The sequence below is a fragment of the Astatotilapia calliptera genome, chromosome 14 (genome assembly GCF_964374335.1).
Source record: "Astatotilapia calliptera chromosome 14, fAstCal68.1, whole genome shotgun sequence".
NCBI classification, from domain to species: Eukaryota; Metazoa; Chordata; class Actinopteri; order Cichliformes; family Cichlidae; genus Astatotilapia; species Astatotilapia calliptera.
Window position 1 is genome coordinate 11,227,475 of NC_137435.1, and position 19,848 is coordinate 11,247,322.

The following is a 19,848-nucleotide window of genomic DNA, read 5'->3' on the forward strand; positions in this document are numbered from 1 at the left end:
AGAATATTATTTGCCCCCCCGCCCATCCCGATTAATCTCTGTATTCCTGCTTCCATTTCAGCAATTATTTAAACATTATGGTTTAAAAACCTCATAATTAAGATAGACATTGTACACTGTTAGTTACTGTATTAGTACAACACAATGTAAATGCCATAAATATAAGTGTAATAAATCCTCCCTCGTGGCGGTTATCATGCTGCTCAGTAATTGTGTAGTCGTAGTTTTCCACATTTTTATTATGAATGAATCTATTCAATAGCTCTAAAAAAAAAACATCGCAGCAAAAATTAACTCACTTTCCCAGAATGCCTCTGTGAAAAGCAGCGGCAGCGGAAGCGGGGTAGTTCGTTGCTCGGGAACAGTTTTCCGCGCTGCTGTTTGTATTATGAGTGTCTGTGGGTGTGTGTGTGTGCCGCTCACTCAGCTGCGTTTAACGGATTATAAGTTAGCTGCAGAGCGATAACATGCCTGCTAACGTCTCTGACTGTGCTTTGGCCTGGCTGTTAGTTACAGTCCATGCTTACTGAGCTGAGGGATGAAGAGCAGAAAGCAGAGGTCCGCCAGAACTGCAGGCAGCAAAAAGAAAGGTAAACTCAGTTTAGCTAGCCGTTAGCTACTGTAATGTTACCGACAGCTGTCAGCCTCAGATTAGCCTCAAATGTTTACTTACTTATTAGTTACATTTCTCTATGTACTGTCTGTTTTGTATGCACTGTCTTTCGGTTTGTTTCGCCGGTCTTCACAAATCTCTTGTTTGTTTACGTGTAGCTCTAGCAGTCAACTTTATGCAACCTTTGTTTGTGGTTTTGTCAAAATATGCTAAAGCTAAAGGCAAAGTATACAATCTCTCTTTAAAACGGGCGCCTTCAATCGGTTTCTGTTTTATTCCTTTTTCGTTTTTGTGGTGTTTATGCATAAACAAGACTGTATTGATTTCATAAGAGATACCAAAATACTTGCTAATACATGGCAAGTTGGTGTAAGATTAAAGTACGCCTGTTTAGGCTGCTGCTGGTGGTGTAAGGCTGTGGGGATATTGTTTTGGCACACTTTGAACCCCTTAGTATGTATTTACTGAGAACTGTTTAAAAAACAAAACACAGCCTTCCTTTGTAATGTTGCTGGCCATGTCCATCCCTTTACTGAACATTGTATCCATTTTTTGATGGGTACAATGTCACAAAGCTCAAATTGTCTAATGTTGGTTTCTTGAACATGGCAAAGAGTTCATTGTACGTAACTAGCCTTCACAGTCATTAGATCTCAATCTAATAGAGCAATGGGCGATATTAAAAGAACTTATAAAATATCCATTGAACGTATAAGCATTGGTGTTTTTTGCTGTAAATTTATTTAGGTCTGATTTAAATCTCTGTGGATCTATGTTGTAACATACGACCTAACTGAAAGCCCCATATAACCAGTTATATCCCGCTGAAGTTAGAACAGTATTGTCAGTGTGATTTTTAGTTTGGGTTAAAGTAACTTTGACAGTAAAATTTTCCCTCTTTAACCTAATATTTTTCATTCGTTTAAAGAAAAACATTAGGTAAAATCTTTCAGTACATGTTTTTCTTTCTAGAGGAAGGCTTGATATAATTTGTCATATCCAATCTGTTATATTTGTCCAATGTTTTTCAAGCCAATAAAAGAAAATATAGGTAAACTGAACATCCCATTCTTTTTATTACTTTCTTTGTGTTTCCACTTTATCTCTTGCAGTCCCCAGTGATGTGTCCCCATCCACTAGTCTCCCACCTCTGGTCGAGGGCCAGCTCAGATGCTTCCTGAAGGTGACCATAGGCCGAGTTTTATGGACAGTTCACAAGCCACCATCTGCAACGTTCATCAGGCTGCGCTGGTGGGGAGAGTCGTCCGACGGTACACATTTCTTTCCCAGAGATGGATCACAGCTGGCACAGAAAACTATCAAGACCACAGCTCGCTTCCCCATCCGCTGTGGCCCAAAACAGTTCACCTCTTACCTTACAGGTAGTTAGGAGAGGTTGATGCTCTTGAGTTTGCTATGCTGCTTCGATTTCCTTTTAATCTCCATTATGCTGTTCATCAACAGATATGGGCTCTTTGGTGCTGGAAGCCCTAACTAAACCAGATCATCTGCCAGTTGCACGAGCTCAGGTCACTGGCATCTCCCACCTGTCACTATCACAGTCAATCAGTGGATTTTACACTCTTGTATCTCCAACGTCTGAAAAGCTGGGAGAGCTACAGGTGAGTGTAGACTTAAAATCATATTTACTTGCCAAGTGCTTATTTGGATCTGAGTATTATTGGCTGTATTGAAATTGGGCTTTGCTCACTCAGTTTGTGACATTGAGGACAGTCCACATCTAAGCTTTTTCTTACACCCCTCATCAGGTAGCTCTTAGTTTGGAGCCACTGACAGAAGCTTATGACAGCAGCGGCTCCGGTCCCCACACAGACCTCAGCACCGAGCGACGACAAGTCACCCCAATGACCGTGCCCTCACAGCACAGGTTGCTTTCAGCCAACAACGGGAAAGAATCAGCCGAGAGCAGTGGCGGAAACACACCAAGGTTTAGAGTTGAATTCAAACACCTGCACAGCATCTCATATCTTGGCATACGCAGTGCCATTTTTAAATCAGAGGACAGTGATCTTACTTTATTCGTTGCTATAATATTTTCAGAGGGAAGGACCACTTATATTTCCAAAATGCACAGAGGGACGAAGAAGAGACGCTTGAAAATCAGATGCCAACAACAAACAGATCTCAGAACAGTCAAACAGCTGTGAATCCTTTAAATCAACCAACTAATGATATCATTTCAGGTTTGTTTAAGCATCCATGCATTATCAGTTTGCAGAAACGCATATCTATATTTTGAAATTTTATTTCTTTCATCTCAGTTATTCTCCACCGTGGAAACAAACTCAGAAATGCAATGGTTATATCAGCTTTGAAATCTGACACCGATAGTGCGGCGGCTCTGAAAGATACTCCACTGCTTCTACCAAAGGATAACATCCAACCTCTGCCAAAGTTAGTGTTGAAAAAAAATAGTGCTTCCTCTCTCTTACCAATTCACTTTCTGTAAGACTTTCTTCTTTTCTTTGCAGGCCCTTGTCTTCTCCTTCTGGGATGTTTCTTGAAAATATCCTTCACACTGATTTAACTCTGAAGCACTCTGATGATGTTACTGTAATCTCAGACAGTGGCTTGGACGGACCTGCTGACATAGACAACAGAGCTGTGGATCTGGTACTTGGCAGGTATCCATGTTTGAATTTATATCCAGATGCAGATGTACGATGTTGTATTTTTACTTAAAGTTTTCCCTTTTTTTCTCTTTTCTTTAAAGCTCTACTTCTGCTTTTCCTCTCTGGGATGGACAAGGCCCCTGCCCTGATTCTCTTTCTGGTCATAGCAGTGTCTGTAGCGATAGCGAGCTCAATGATCCACAGTATGATCAGAGCTTGCTGGAAAATTTGTTCTACAAAACTCCTGTAACTAGATGACTTTTATATGTTTGTTTTTTTAAATTTTGGTAAAGTAAGCTTTGTCAGTTTAACAGATTTTCTAGTATAACTGTCATTCTTTCAGATTACAGGTACCACATTAGCTGACACTGAGGAGGAGTGCCAAGGGATCGTGTCTTCAAGTAAAGATCAGGCAAAAAAGCTGACTGAGTCTGCACCCAAGATTAGTGAAGGGTGAGGGCCTTTACGTATTCTTTTTAAGTCAGAGCTAGAGCTTCTTTCAGAGGCTCAGGTTGTTCTTAGATGCATGAAATGGTTGGGAACTGTGTTTTTCTGTGTCCAGCCACAATTCAGAGAATCAGCGGTCAGGAGATGGTGGGAATATCCATTTTCTCCTGAGTGCAGAGCAGCTGACTTTGCTGAGTTCGGTGCGGCTGGCAAGAGTGACGATTGAGTCTCTGACTGTACCAGCTGGCAGCTCACCCACAACACCCAGAAAAACCTCAAATAAAGGAAAACCACTTCGGCCATTAATTGCCAGGAAATGGTTAGGAAAACATTTAAAATCTTGTTGATCATAATGCTAATAATAATTATAACGATAATAATAATAATAATGATGATGATGCAAATCACTGACTTTGTTATAAAAAATACAAACTTTTAGGGACAAAACCGTATGTCATTTTCTTCTTTTAGTACATATTTTGTTGAGTATTCGTTCCCAGTGACTTCAAATCGACATGATCGCAGTAAGGCAAGCCGAGATGGGGAAGTGACCAGAGTTGTTTCCAGTAAAGTCACAGGAAGAGGTATGACCATTGAGAATCTGCTTTAATGAAATCATCCCAAGTGAAAAGTGCTGCTTGTGGTGCTTCAGGTTTGTGACTGACAAACATTATGTTTTTTAGTGGTGAACTTCCATCATCTCTCTGTGTTTCCTGTCAACTTCAGTACAGCCACAGTTGAACAGTGGTGGAGAACTGATCTGATTTTCACGATTTACTCACGAAAGAGTGACCAAAGGAAAGTAAGTATCTTCAGGCTGACTATTAGTAATTTGATTTTGTTGAAATTTGTCAGTTATTTCATGATATGTGAGCTACTGTTTTTCTTAACAAAGGCTTTACGTTATGATTATTTTTAATTAACTGGTTGTTTTGAAGTTAAAATATTTTTGACATACACATTTTCAGACAATAACACAAGTGTGATTAAAATATTGAAGAGTCTGTTATTGTATTTCTAACATGTTCTACAAACACATGGCTGTGATTCCATTAAATATAAAAAAAGATCATTGCTGTTTTCTTTTAAATGCTCGGGTGTACTATGTGTTAAATCACTATATCCTGTGTTGCAGCCTGTTGCCATTGGTAAGGCAATTCATCCATTGCGCAGTCTGCTGCAGAACGAGCAGCTGAGTCAGTCTGTCGTGTTGCGTGTTCAGAGAGAAGGCAACAGTGAAACATGGGAGTTTGGACCTCTCAAGGCAATATATTTTCATTGGCTTGCTTCTTTTACTCAGGAAGTAATGTTTGGAAGCAACTGTCACAGAAGTAATGTTGATGTGTTTTGCAGGTTTCACTAGAACTTGGAGCACACAGTAAAGGTTTCTCCTCTGAAAAAAGTAAAAGCAAGGTGACTTGGAGAGACATGTCACCGTCACAAAGTCCTGAGAGACAGGTGGGCCTCAGAACCCAGCATGCTACCAATGGCAGAGAGGAGTTACCGGCTAGTTCTTTTGAAGAAGCCAGGCTGAATGTTTGGACACCTCAGAGACCCTCCAGGGAACCTGCTCCTATTTCCGGCTATCAAACATCTCCCCCTAAATCGTGGCAGCAGGTGGAGGAGGAACCTGAGGCCCTGCTGCATGCCTTACTCATGGTACCAGATGGGAAGAACTTCAACTGTGGGCCTCTGCAGGCTCCGAATGTTTATTTGAACTGTAAACTGTTTTGGTGTGATGAGCCGGCAAGATCTGTTGTCAGCTGGGGTCAGCCAAACCCTACGTTTAACTTTGTTCAGGTAAGTGCTGCAGGTCCATTATTCTCACCACATTTAAAGTTTGCTGCCTGGCTTTGTACGTCATTGGAATGATCTTATTTATGAAGGGAAATTACTATAATGTTTTTGCAAACTGAATCCACAAAACAAAAGACATAAAACTTACTTTTTCTCTTAAGTCTTTTTTCTGGATCTACAAAGAGTTTGCACAAAGCTGTTTTTTGTAATAAAGGAGTATATGGGAGCATTATGAGTTTTTTATTTTTGACTGTTGTTTTAAAAGCTTTACATATTGTTACATGGTTTTTTTAATATTTTATTTATGTACGTGATACTGTGCTATTCTACAAGAAACTAGTAGTAAAATTAACATAAGAATAAATTAGCATAAACTAGCATTAGAAATTATTCTGTGGCTTCACAGAGTAGTGGTTTATCTGTTTGTCTATCATGGGAAAAATCCCTGGTTGGAGACCAGGAGGAGAAACAAATCCTCTTGGGGTTCCTTCAGTAAAGGCATCTGACATAAAAATCAATGCATAAATTAGTCTGTTTTACCTGGCAGGCGTTTTGTTTATTTGTTTATTCCAGAAGCTACCAGATTTGGAAGCTGTTTGTTGAATCAATTAAAACTACATGGATGCAACAAACAGACACTTCAGAATTAGTGAAAAGTAAATGTAGATTAATTAAATGTAGTAATAATAATATAATTATTATTATAATTATTATTATTATAATTATTACTTATTATTATTATCTTTAAAACTGTTTTATGTTCCAGGCTTTAATCCTTTTTTTTAGTCTGGCATTTTTAGTTGTCGGGATCATTGATGATTTCTCAGTGCCTGCAGCTTGATCTAAATACACTCTTTACATTTCTCTGTTTTAGGTGACACCTGTGGCCTTAACAGCTAAGCTGCTGGAGAGGATGAAAAATAATATGATGGTCATAGAAGTGTGGCAGAAGACTAGAAGCTCAGGGCAGGATCGACTCCTTGGCCTAGTTAAATTGCCTCTTCATCAGTTCTACATGTCATTCAGGTAAGATAGGTAAACAATAATATAGGATAATTATGAAATATTACAGTTGCTAGCTGGTCAGCTGACCATTTATTTGTTTGCAAAAAGTATCTCTGAGTTTTTGACTGAAGGAATTAGTTAAATGTGAATGCTACACCATTTGTGCCTGGGAATTATATTTTGATGTTTAGTTTTTTTGACTGTTCATATACCAACGCTTTGAGAACGTTATCCACTGATTAACAATTGTAATTGTTATTTAGCTGACAGTCCTATAAATTGGAATCACAATAATAATATCTGAGAGGGAAGAGCAGTGAAAACTTTTAGTATCCCAGGTTTACATACACCAAGAATGTATTGTAAAAGGCAGTTACCCTACATTCTAGTCACTAAGTGGATTCCTAAAATATATGACAAAGTATAGAACATACTAACATGTTTACTAAAATATGTCTGTCCCCTTCAGGGATCCAAAGATCACCCACCTCCTCCTGCAGGCGCAGTACCCTGTTTTAGGGGTGGACTGCTACATGCCTGTCATTGATGTGTTCTCAGGGAGCTGTAAAGGAAACCTCAGGGTTGTTTTGGCTATGGGCCAATCAGAGCAGATCGTTTCCCTCCAGCGTACGAGAGATGAAGAATATGACTCGTTGCCTCATCTTGTGAGACCAGTTCATCTGCTTGATCACCATCCACATTCACAAACAAAGGTTGGTGTTACCATTGGCTGCATAATACTTGTCAAATAGATTAGTCTGGCAGTTTTTTTTATTTTATTTTAATAGAAAGTATAGAGAAAATTCCACTTTAAATATGTGCTGGCACACAATACAGACCAAAATATAAATATAAATAAATCTGCACAATTTACATTTGTCCCTATTGAGTTTTTATGGAAACTCGCTGCAATGCTTTTTTGTTGTTGTTGTTTTTTGTTAATTTAGATCCTTAAAACCTCACAACTCATGAATGTGACTTGGTAGAATAAATATTCATGAAAACGTTAACACCAAACTTCAACACAACTTGTTTGTTCCCTTTCTTTCTCTAATGTGTTGGTATGAAAACAAACAAACATTAACTGCTCTGCTCCCTCAGGTGACTGCAGCACATGTAGAATCTATGAGAGAGCATGTTTTTGTGGTAAGGGTGGAGAGGGTCAGTGGGATGACTCCTCTGCAGTCCACAGTGTGGGGTGAGGCAGACTGCTACATCCAGTACAGCTTCCCCTGTCAGGAGGGCAACTCTGCTGCAGACATGGACCAAAACCTCATAGAGAGCAGTAAGGCCACCTAATCATTTCAAATCTTCATCATAAGATGTTTCTATTCCCTCTGAATCATTCCAAGCTTAATCACATCCCAACAGCTGTGAACCTGAAACCATTTCGTACCACCACAACGCTCTGTGTTCCTGACCCGGTGTTTGGTCACACAGAGACTCATGTGCTCCTGGCTCCTGAAGGAGTTCCTGTCCAGAGGCTGCTACTCAGCTCTCTCTCAAGTCAAGGTCTCAGCAGCGGTGGAGGCATCCAGTTTGAAGTGTGGTGCAGGTTTGTGGATGCTGTTATGTCATCCATGTATCATTTAAACTTTAATAAAATAATGAAATGATGTTTACCACAGTTAAAATGCTGATTATAAGCCTAATATTTTTACCCCAGGAATGGTAATGTTTTGGTTTCCTGTTTTAGCTGAAGTGCCCTCTGTAAAAATAGGTTTTAAACTTTACTTAAAGTTTCATTAGGTACAAGGAGCACAGAAAACTTTACTTCCTTGGCAGCTTTTGTAAATTTTGTTTCATTACATAAATCTAGTGCATTTTGTATGTTTTTAATCAGTGAGTATCACACTGTATCCTGTTAAGGAAAATACTTTATTTCTAAATGCTCAGTTGTGCATACGGTAATGATATACAGGTCTGCAGAATTACTCTTTAGTGTCTTTAGTGAAGTGATTCTCAAGCTGCATGTGTGTGTACAGACAACCAGGTGTAGTGGGGGCATGCCAGACAGAATTTTGAGATCCACTAACTTAAATCAGAATTTATGTGAAAGTAATCAGTCTTAATTGTAACTGGCTCAACTTGTTTTCTTTTTGTGATCAATATAATGTCTCTCTGTAGATATTACTATCCAAATGTGAGAGATCAGCTCGTGGCCAGAGGAATGCTTCCACTGTCCAAGCTGTGTGCCATGGTTACCATGCAGAGGCAAACTCCTGATGAGGCTCAGATGTTCTCTCTGCCCCTGATTCCCAGGACAGAGAGTCCCACAGTACACCAACCTCAGCCTTCAGGTATACACACATAATTATGCACGCATGCTAATAGGAATATATAGATACAGGCCGTATCTGAATGTTATTGCTTTTGTTTTTGTAGGACTGTTAGATGTTTGCATTCGATACAAGCACAGGCCTGTGAGACCTGAAGGACACACTGGAAGAGGAGCTGCCTCTCGAGTTGTGACACTCGTGGTTCAAGTGTACAGAGCATGTGGTCTGAAGGCTGCCGCAAGGTACATCACTATTACTGACCTCTGGACAATTTGCCTTTTTTATTTCATCTATGTATGATAAAGCTCATTAATTAGAACAGATTTTCTGTACACCTGCTCACTTTGATAAAAATATTTGGGTTAGGATGTAGGATTAAGAGCTGATGATGTGCACCAAATCTACAGTTGTTGAGACTCTGCTGTTTTATTTTTGTTCATTCTGAGATTGGTGGCAAATTTCATCTGATCAAAATAAAAGTATTCGCTCATTTCTTCTTTATGTGTATTGAAACCATAATGCCCAAATTAGTATTTAGAAATACTGCCTCTGCTATTTCAGGATATTATCAGAACAAGATGAGAGGTTCAGCTACTTTGTCGGCGTTGGTTTGAACACTTTCATCACAGTCCAGCTTTCTTTCTTGCCCGAGAGTGAAAGGAGGTGCACCCGCACAGCAGCAAAGGCTTTCTGCCCCGAGTTCGACCACCACATGGAGGTGTCCTGTGATCTGCTTGCTCAGACCAGCAGCGGAGAAACCTTCAGCCTTGCTGAGCAGCTGGAACAGGCTTCTGCTGTCTTCACTGTGTGGAACCGAGACAATCGTAAAAGTTTAAGTGAGCTCAGTGCACTCTTTGTGAAATGAGGTTACTCTTACATTTAACTTGCCTAAAGTATATTATGTTACAGTTTTCTGATTATGTTTAACTTGAGACCATTAATCATTTATTTTACTTTTTATTTATCTTTTCTTTACCCATCAGTGGAGCCTTAAAGAAATTGTCATAGTTTTTTTTTTTTTTTTTAATATTATATCATATACACCCGTGCAATAACTGACTGATCTAGATATTAAGAATCGTCATGAATGTTAGCCCTAGTTTGTGAATATTTTTCGTTATACACCATTTAACAGTGAGATAAACATCAATGCGTTGGAAAAGTTTGTAAAAGAGCTGATCCAGGATGGGACATTGGAGGATACCTTTGCTTTTTGGCAGCATAATGTCAAGTTAAAAAACAAACAAACATGTATTTAAAATTTTTGAAACATTATTGTGTAAAAATTTTATTAGCAGTATTTGTTTCTAATATTGTCCTTTTTTTTTTTTTTTTTTTTTTTCTTTTGTAGGTGTGAACGTTTCCAAATCTAAAGATTTAATGTTGGGGACTGTGAAAATACCTCTGTCTGAGCTCATCAACAAAAGAACAGGTATGTTGGGCTTAAAATAGTTAAAGCAGTTATTTTTTGTTAAGACTTTGTCAGAGTTTTTCTTTTTCCACATATGTAGGTATTTCTGGCTGGTTTGGAGTTTATATAAGTCTTGAAGCAAGTTCTTCTCAGCACCAGCACATCTTGGTCGGAGGCCTAGAGCTTTCCATTAGCTTCGCTCACCACTCTGATAGAGAAAGGGTCATTAAAGCTGCTCAGGGTTTAGGCTGGGAAAATACCCTGACTGACAGTTCCATGATGCAGGATGAAGAAGAACTGTTTGAAGAGAGCATGAGAAAACTCTCGCTGACCTTTACCATGCCTAGAGTGTGGCTACCCATCCACTGTTTGCTGCTACCTGGGCACAGTGAGCTGCTGCGCTCCACCTACTGCTACATCAGGTACAAGTTCTATGACCGAGACGCCTTCTGTTCTCACCTGAAACACCCATCTGCTGATGAAGGCGCAGGGGAAGACAAGGCCACAGTGAGTTTTGAAGGAAGTAGGACTGTTGAACTGAGACGTACGCAGCCTTTAATGTGGTATCTAAGGGAGGAGAAGCTGGAGGTGCAGGTGTGGGTTGCCTTTAAGAAAAATAAAACCAGAAGGCCCAGTGACACAGACCGACTGGTGGGCTCAGCATTCGTCGATCTGTCCTCGCTTGCAAAGACTTCCAAGCAGAAGCTGACGCTAAGTGGTATGAAATAACTGCTCAGCAATGCTTTAGTAAAATCGTCTCCATATTTCAGAGTGTAATAAATTTTGTATTTTCACAGGAGTGTACCCTCTGTTCAGGCGCTCAGCAGCAGATCTACAAGGAGCAGCTCTCAGGGTACACATCACCTTGACAGGCGGTTCAGATCCAGGAGAAATACCTACTGGAGCTGAGACTCAGGTGGACTCTGACAGTCAGGAAGAACTGGTATCAGAGGACATGGAAGAAAGAGATCAAGTCCTTTCTCCATCTACACTCAGAAAATCATCAGCACAGAGCAAACACAAGTATAAATCCTCCAGAGCCACTCCAGACATCTCATCTGTGCAGCACACGGAACAGAGTACAGATGAATCTTTCCCTGTGACAGTCACAGTGGATCGGGCCATGCACCTGAACCTGAAAGGTGTGACCTGATGTCTTGTGCCTTTTTTTTTTCTAAAAAAAAAGAAAGCAAAACAGAAACAAAACGTACAGTTCACTAACAACAACATGTTTGTCTTTTCCATCAGGCTGTCCCCTCGCAGAACGCAGTGAAGGGATGCCATGTTGCTGTGTTTCATACGCCACTGCTGACTCTGCTGAACCAGTGTCCACGGCTGTGATAGCTAACACAGACTCCCCTGTGTGGGACCATCAGCACGAGTGCAGGTTGAATAACTTCACAGACCTCAACTTAAATAACCTACTGATCAAACATCAGGCTAATGTGTTTGTTTCAAATTTCCAGGCTATCAAAGCAGCTCCTGGTTGATCCACAACAATCCCTTGTGTTTAAAGTCTGGCATAAAGGAGGTACAGGAGCTGTTTCACCCCGTTGTTTGTGTTGCTTTAATGTTTTTGAAGGATTAATTTATTCATTTTCATTTTGCTTCCATAGAGCTGGACAGGGTGATTGGATTTGCCTCTGTAGACCTGTCCCCTTTAGTCTGTGGCTTCCCATCAGTGTGCGGTTGGTACAACATCACAGACTTTGGCGGCCAGTGTCACGGCCAGCTTAAAGTGTCCATCACTCCACTGAAGGGGGTCCAAGATTTACGCTGGCAGAGACTATCTGTGAGTGAAGAAGCTGCCAAAAACTCATTGGTGAGAGAACTCAGACTGCTTGAACAGATTTTTTTACTCTTGATGGCTTTCTCAAAATTTGAAACAAACCAGAAGGTGTTTGTCTGGCAGGGTTTGTTCCAGGCCTTTCCTCTCAGCTACCAGACTACAGCCACATACAGCAGCTTTCCCTCTCACATCAGCAGGTTCCCTGAGCAGAAGATCTCATCACCCGACCACACGAACAGGCTGTTCTCTGAAAGGTTTTTATTCACACCATGGTTGTGCCGATCATCTGTTAGAATATTTGCAGCCAGTAAGGCAATGGAAGATGTTCATCAGCTGTGTTTCATCATTTTTGTGGTCCTTATTCCTGAGATCCAGTCTCATAAATGTGTATCACTTAGTTTAGACACATTGAGGACTGAAAAACATTAGGGCAGGTTTTTGTATATCTACAGTAAGTAAGTAAGCCTTAAGCCTCCCCTCATTTCTTTGTATTTTGCCATGAAAATCAGAAATATGTGCAGCGATTTGTTGAAACGTATAAATCTGGAAACAAACAATTAAGCATTTAGGCAAAAAAACCGTTTTAACATTGGTGACACAGTTTAGTTTAGTTTCCACTTCTTGTGTAAAATAAAATAATATTTTACAAAAATAAAATTAAAAAAACACTGGTCTCTGAAAATGATATGGACTGAAAATGAGTTTAAAGCAGCCAATGTCCTCCAAAAACCTTCAGAAAGTCTGGAGAACTATTGCACAAGACCACTTCAAAAAATTACAAGTCTGACCCCTTTGGAAACAAAATACAAATAAATGAGTGTAGTGTAAGTACTGTGTATAATACTGTGTTTGTGCAATGGGGATTAATTCGTTTTCCTGTCACAAAATGTCAACAAAACAAAAGAACACAAGCGTCTGCTATCAGATTATTTTAAACATTGGTATTGGCACAGAACTGGTGCTTTGCAGAACCGGTCCTTGCATAGTTTTATTCATTGCCACATGCTACAATATAAAGTCTGCAACTGTATTTATATGTTATTGTAATGACTGCTGCAGGTCCAGTGAGAGTGACCGTCATTCTGAGCACATGGACAATGTACGCCTGTACCATCAAAGTCTGCAGGAGCAAACAGCGTCTCAGTCCTTTCACAGCAGCAGTGCAGGTGACATCAATCCTTCCAGCTCGATCCTGTTCTCAGCACTCAGGTACCAGTTTATGGACACTGCATTGTTTAACCATTTATGACTGATGCAGAGCCTGAGCTTTGTTTCTTTTCTTACAGGAAAAAACTGAGCGAGCTTGACAACATTCAGAAATATTTCAACCGCAAACTTTCAACTCCTACATTCCCACCTATGCCAGAGCAGGAAAGTCACAATAAACATGAGAAACGGAGGGACTCGGAGTACAGCTCATCTCAGCTTCTACTAAAGTCAAACCAGTTAGTCGGAGAAGTCCACAACATCATCAGTGGTGAGTTCATCCATTTACTGCTAAGGTCCTAGAGGACGTTGTGGTCAACCAGTTAACTGCTGCTCTGGATCAGCACAGCATTCTTGACCACTTTCAATCAGGTTTTTGTAGATTTCATTGAATTGAAACGGCTCTTCTGAGAGTATCACATGACATTTTGAGGCCGAGCAACAGGGGAAACTGTTCTCTGCTGCTCAGGTTGGACCTTACCTCAGTTTTTGATACAGCTGAACGTTTCATTCTGCTTAATAGGCTGAAGTACTAGGTTGGTATATCAGTATCTGGTTGGAGGGATTCTCTTCATACCTGTCTGACAGATCATTTTCTGTAGCTACTTCAAAGCACAGATCTCCCCTTATCCAGTTCATTTTGGTGTACCTCAAGGTTTCTGTTTTGGGGCCTCTGCTGTTTTTATTGTATTTGGTCCCCCTTGGGCACATTCTGTCAACCTTTAAGGGCATCTCTTATCTCTGCTCTGCAGATGATAATTGGTTCTACACCTCATTTCACCCAAATGAAATTTGAAAACTTAGCAGTTTATTGAAGTGCCTAGACACTGTTAAACAGTGGATGGCAGGCAGTTCTCTTCAGCTAAATCAAGAGAAAAATGAAATAATTAGAACCTCTTGGTTCTTTGGCAAACTTGGAGAGCTTTTCACAGACAGACACCAGGTTATACCAGAGGGCTTCTACTAACATATGTCTATGGCAGGCCCCTGAGGTTCTGTGACCAGGGCCTGCTGATGGTGCCCAATACTAAGCTGAAAACAAAAGGAGACAGATTCTTCTGTTTAGTGGCCCACAGACTCAAGTCTTAAGATCGGTGGACTCTTTTAAAAGCCAGTTAAAAACAAAACTTTTTAAATCTGATTTTTATTAATTTCTCTTGTTTTGCTTTTTTATGCATAGTTGGCAGAGTTGGTAGAGCAGGTCACCTCCTAACCAGAAGGTTGGTGGTTCGGTCCTAGTATGCTCCAGTCTGCATGCCAAATAACCTTAGGCAAGATGCTAACCCCAGCTTGCTCTCCAATGCATCCATCGGAGTGTGGATGTGTGTATGAATGTTAGTTAGACAGAACTAAAAAACTTAAGAAAAGAGAAAAGTGCTTGTGTGATTGGGTGAATGAACGAGTTGTGTAAAGCGCTTTGAGTGCTCAGAATAGAAAAGCCCTATATAAGAACCAGTCCATTTATTATAATAATAATAATAATAATAATAATAATAATAATAATGGATTGCATTTATATAGCACTTTTCGGGCCCTCAAAGCGCTTTACAATTCCACTATTCATTCACTCTCACATTCACACACTGGTGGAGGCAGCTACAGTTGTAGTCACAGCTGCCCTGGGGCAGACTGACAGTCTTCTGCTGCTTGTTATTTAAATGAGCTCATTGTACAGTTTTTCTCATATCCCATTATATTTATTTTATATGCAAATTACATTTATGTTATTAACTTCTTCTGTGTGAGCCAGACAAAACTAAAAAGATTCAGCTTTGGGTTTAGACACATGTTGCATGCATGTGTGTTTCTCAAACCCTTCAAACTTTGTCTGTCTCTTTACACAGGTCTACAACGACACCGCTTGGAAACAATTCCTTCAAACCCACAGAGTAGCTCAACAGTGTCACCTGTTGGAGACAGCAATACACAAGCAATCACTGAGAGATCGTCCAGTCCTCACAGAGTTTCACATTGTTCCCCAGAAGTCACGTCTCCTCTGTCATTTACACCAGCAGAAGTGTCTGAGGACCTCACAGACTCTGAGCCTGAGGAAGAAAAGGACAGACGAAGTGGCAAGGCTAAAATGACTGAGAGTGATGAAGAAGAAACAGGTTGCAGAGAGGAAGAGGACGATGATGTGGATGAGCAGACAGATGAGGATTATGAGGAGGTTGTAGTGAAGCTGAGGCCTTTAAATGAGGTGACCTCATTAACAGACAAAACCAGTCCCTGGACCAGCATCTTGTCAGATCCTGAATTGGCCTCTCTGGAGAGCCTGGAGGGACCAGAGCACCTGGACCTGAGTGAAGATGAGGGCAAGAAGGAACTGCTGGTAGATATGGAATCGGGTCACCCCAGTGGGAAGCACAGGGAAGAGGAAAGTGAAGACGACTGCAGCTTAAATGGTTCCACAGGAGATGCTTCAGATCTGGAGAGAGGTGATGAAACGTCGCAACATGCTGGAGGTGAAAGACAACAACAAGAACTAAACAGCCCTAACAAGAGGTCACATGACACAGATTCATCACCAGCCAAACAGCACACCACAGACACCCACAGTGTTTCCGCCTCCTCAGACGAGCCACACCTCCAACGGTATCTTTAAATGTGTTTCATGATTCATTTGTGGCCGTTAGGTTATGCTGTTGGTTTTTGCTTTTCTGAGCCAGTTCAAATCAGTGATTCATTATAAAACTTGTGTTAGGTGTGTAAATGCTTCATCTTGTGTGGCGTCTTTAGGGTTTTATTTCAACATTCATCTCAACAATCTAGACATAAGGAGACTGACAGGTGGAAGTGCGAAAACGTTCCTGCTGAGCAGGCTGAACATAAACTCACACACACTAAATCCCATGTGGTTGCTCACAGTCTGTGTAATAATGAATAATAATAATGGATTAGATTTATATAGCACTTTTCAAGGCACTCAAAGCGCTTTACAATTCCACTATTCATTCACTCTCACATTCACACACTCGTGGAGGCAAGCTACAGTTGTAACCACAGCTGCCCTGGGGCAGACTGACAGAAGCGAGGCTGCCATATCGCGCCATCGGCCCCTCTGGCCAACACCAGTAGGCGGTAGGTGAAGTGTCTTGCCCAAGGACACAACGACCAGGACTGAGAGCCCGGGGATCGAACCGGCAACCTTCAGATGCGCTTCCCCTTAATATAGTTTTCCCGTGGAGGTCAAACAGATATTTTTTTTTTGTTTTGTTTTTCTGAACATTTACTTTCATGTTTTTGGGGAGTGTTTAAACACAGTTCCCCTCCTCTTCAGTTGTAACTGCCTCAAAACACACTGAGAACGTGTTTTCTTTAACTTTATCCATTAAGCTCTGTTCCTGCAGAGGTTCTAAACTTCTTCCTCCCCTCCCACCAACTGGAGGCGTCGATGAGAGCTATACGTTTAGCACCCACGTTCTCCCAGGCATCCAGCAACCCGGTGAGTGTTTGTCCACGGGCAGTGCTTTTGGCCGTCACGCCTGCTTATATGTTCACTCTCTCCACTCCTGTTACTTTTACAGTGGTGTTAGAGATTAACCTTTACCTTTGATGTATCTGTTCATGTTTGCATAATTTAATGGTTTTGCAAATATACTTGCCCAACCTTCTGTACACACAGCGTTATGAATAATCTTTCGCATGATGTGTGATGTGCGTGATGCCAGACTGACATTCGGTGTAATTTAACACTCAGTTCTGCAGCACTAACAGGTTGACTTTCTCTGATCTCATTCACAGTGTTTGCCCAGCATTTAAATGTTGGGGTTTTTTTGTTTTGTTTTTTAAACCAACAACACATTTTTGTATTTTTGCAAACTTTGGATGTGATTAAGTAAAAAGTATGAATTCTAAAACCACTGATTGGATCTCTCTTCTAATGTAATTGATCATTTTAATGCAATTTAAAACAAACAAAAATAATAAATCAAATACAGCTTTATTGTCAAAAACCATATGTACATTCCATACGCAAGAATTTGAAATTGAAACGGTCCCACGGCCCTCAGTGTACACTAAAACAATATAAAGATAAAAATAAAATAAAAGTCTTATATACAACACAATATAATACTGCAGTACAATACAATAAGATGCTGTCACATGCAAAAAAGAAGAATCAATGGAGATGACTGTCACTCCTGTTTTTTTTAATTTTACAACTTTTTGAAGAGCACAATAAAACAGAGAAGTTGAGAGTTAGAACTTATTTGGAGAGGTGGTGTGACTGTTGGCACCACCTCTCCTCCCTGCATGATGACGAGACCTTTCAAAGAAACTAGTTCAGGCATGCCATTTGTTGCTGATACATGCAGCTGACAGTCTCACAACATGAAGGCTAACCAAACAAAGGTTTGTTGTGTGTGAATTGTGAGTCATATAATCACAAAAAAAATTCAGATCAATTAACTTATTTGTCTTCAGCCTCCCCTGCAACTAAGCTGTCTTGTGTTTTTTTTTTTTTTTTTTTTTTTTTTTTTTTAACTTTAACGCTTCATGTTTTCAGGACCAGAACTCATCGGTTCACAGCGCCCCACCTCCCAGAGGCCCTCGGCAGCGTCCCAACATGTCACCGTCATCCATGAAGAAAGAGACGGAGAGAATAGCAAAAATTTTTGCAGCTCACTTTGATGAGACTAATTAGAGACGTTTGGTTTCAGCCTGCAACAATAATCATGTATATTAAATGTAACATGTTGTATTTTTATAAATAAATATTAACCATTTTCACTACTGAAGTTTTTTTTTTTTTGTTGTTTTTGTTTTTTTAAATGTTTTATTGAAGCTGAATGTCTGCAGGCTGGTGGCCACAAGTTTTGGTGATGTAACTGTTTCAGGTTCTCTCTTGAATAAGACAGCTGTGTATGTTAATTTCATGTTTTTGGGTTTCCCATCATGTTGATTTGTTAAAGAAATAAAACATTGAAGTTCAGTTTAAAAATGCCATTGCTAGTCCACATCACCTCTTCACCTCATTATAGTAGCTGACATAACAGAAGGGCACCTGTACATATGTGTGGGTATTTATATGAGAAATGTGATACACGTAATTGGCATCAAATAAAAAAAATGCAAAAATGAGGCATAAGTCAGGATAACTGGGAATATTTATGGAATATGTGGTGGCAGTTAAAGTTGAACGTTTCGTTGATAATAAACAACTATATAAAAGATAAACAAATATGGAAGAGTGGGGAGGTGTGATCTCCAGACTTTAATATTTTCAGATAGTGGTCCTACTGAAATATTAACACACCTACAATTCCTGTAAATAGAGGGTTTAAATACATCATCCTTAAGATGTATGATAGCAGAAACATGAAACCTGAATCGATCTAAAAACAAAAAAACAACCACATATCCATGATACAACACCCAAATGACACTGCAGGGTAGTTTTGGGGATGTAACATAACTCAGTTAAAGTTAATCCTGAACCATTTACTCCTGTACTGAGGATGTTGTGAGGTTCTGTTATACTTTGGGGGGCATTTTTTTTTTTTTTTTTTTTTGCCATGGTTTGAGTCTTCTTGTCCCTCTTAGAGGAAAATGTCACTGCCAATCAAGAGAAAGTGCAATTTCTATAATAAAAGACTATTATTTCATATTATTTCCCTTCATAGTTATCGATCGTGGCTCAATTTGTAATCACAAGGTTGCCGGTTCGAGCCCCGGCTTGCTGGTGGTGGTCAGAGGGCCCGGTGGCGCCAGTGTCCGGCAGCCTCGCCTCTGTCAGTGCGCCCCAGGGTGGCTGTGGCTACAATGTAGCTTGCCATCACCAGTGTGTGAATGGGTGGATGACTGGTTGTGTACAGCGCTTTGGGGACCTTAGGGACTAGAAAAGCGCTATACAAATACAGGTCATTTATCAGATATACACCCACGTGAACTCCTGTGAGTTGGTGGTCGCCATTGCCATCATAAAAACACCAAAAGCAGGATTATTTCCCATAAGAATGGGAGGACATTATCCGTACTAAGATACATAAAACTTTCCTGATGACGCCTCAGCTCTTGTCCGCTGACATTGAAATTGTTTTTTATTTGAAAGCAGGTGGATCATGACAGAGAACACCGATAAAGAACAATCCGGGGTATTCCGCGCATGTGTGTGATGAGTATCTGGAGTTCTGCAGGGCGGTGCAGCAGGTCCGTTCAAAGTCAGTAAATGTGGACCTATGGCGTTATTTTTGTGCCACTATTCTGAGCGCAAAATTTGCAGGTGCAAGTGTTGCATTTTGAGGAGAAATTTATTTTGAGCGAAGAAAAGCTGAATTTGAGTGAACAAAATTCATTGCTGCATGCAAAAAATGTATTTCAGTGTTTGCTATTATCCACACACACAATAGCAGCCCCTCTCGCTCAGTTTTTGCACTTGCGCTCGCTCGCAATGTGTCGCTCGCGCTCTCAACATTTCAGCCCGTGCGCGCTCAACTCGTTCTGTACACCGTTATATTTGTGCCACAAAACCAGCCAATCACAGACTTGGATGCAAAAAAAATCTGATTGGCTGTTTTCGTCTCCAACCAGCTCGAAATGACGAAATGCAATATCCCAGAATCCATTTCGTCCAAAGCTCAAACGAGGCATTGGCGGAGGAACACAGAGTGGCAGAGTTTGAAATATTACTCTTTGTGGGTCACAAAATAAACTTTTAAGATATT

At 40.4% G+C, this 19,848-nt stretch overlaps 1 protein-coding gene across 1 annotated transcript; it reads left to right on the forward strand.

Annotated features, from left to right (window-relative positions):
* Nucleotides 1–351: 351 nt before the first annotated feature.
* On the forward strand, nt 352–18,125 carry c2cd3 (C2 domain containing 3 centriole elongation regulator). The gene is made up of 33 exons (XM_026192373.2): nt 352–590; nt 1,726–1,995; nt 2,078–2,235; nt 2,383–2,561; nt 2,675–2,817; nt 2,896–3,028; nt 3,106–3,258; nt 3,348–3,492; nt 3,590–3,699; nt 3,809–4,012; nt 4,165–4,277; nt 4,377–4,495; nt 4,829–4,957; nt 5,047–5,493; nt 6,365–6,516; nt 6,965–7,208; nt 7,597–7,780; nt 7,867–8,050; nt 8,623–8,795; nt 8,881–9,016; nt 9,336–9,610; nt 10,126–10,206; nt 10,286–10,903; nt 10,983–11,327; nt 11,434–11,572; nt 11,652–11,716; nt 11,802–12,007; nt 12,098–12,228; nt 13,034–13,183; nt 13,261–13,451; nt 15,025–15,775; nt 16,517–16,625; nt 17,691–18,125. The coding sequence occupies exons 1-33, from the start codon at nt 539–541 to the stop codon at nt 17,826–17,828; spliced, it is 6,627 nt and encodes a 2,208-aa protein (XP_026048158.2). The 5' UTR covers nt 352–538; the 3' UTR covers nt 17,829–18,125.
* The last annotated feature ends 1,723 nt before the right edge of the window (nt 18,126–19,848 follow it).

Excerpts from the sequence above, each read along its gene's own strand:
- c2cd3 (XM_026192373.2), top strand. The coding sequence starts at position 539 with ATGAAGAGCAGAAAGCAGAGGTCCGCCAGAACTGCAGGCAGCAAAAAG. Across the intron at positions 2,236-2,382 it reads AAAAGCTGGGAGAGCTACAG|GTAGCTCTTAGTTTGGAGCC; the intron begins GTGAGTGTAGAC and ends ACCCCTCATCAG. Across the intron at positions 13,184-13,260 it reads ATCCTGTTCTCAGCACTCAG|GAAAAAACTGAGCGAGCTTG; the intron begins GTACCAGTTTAT and ends CTTTTCTTACAG.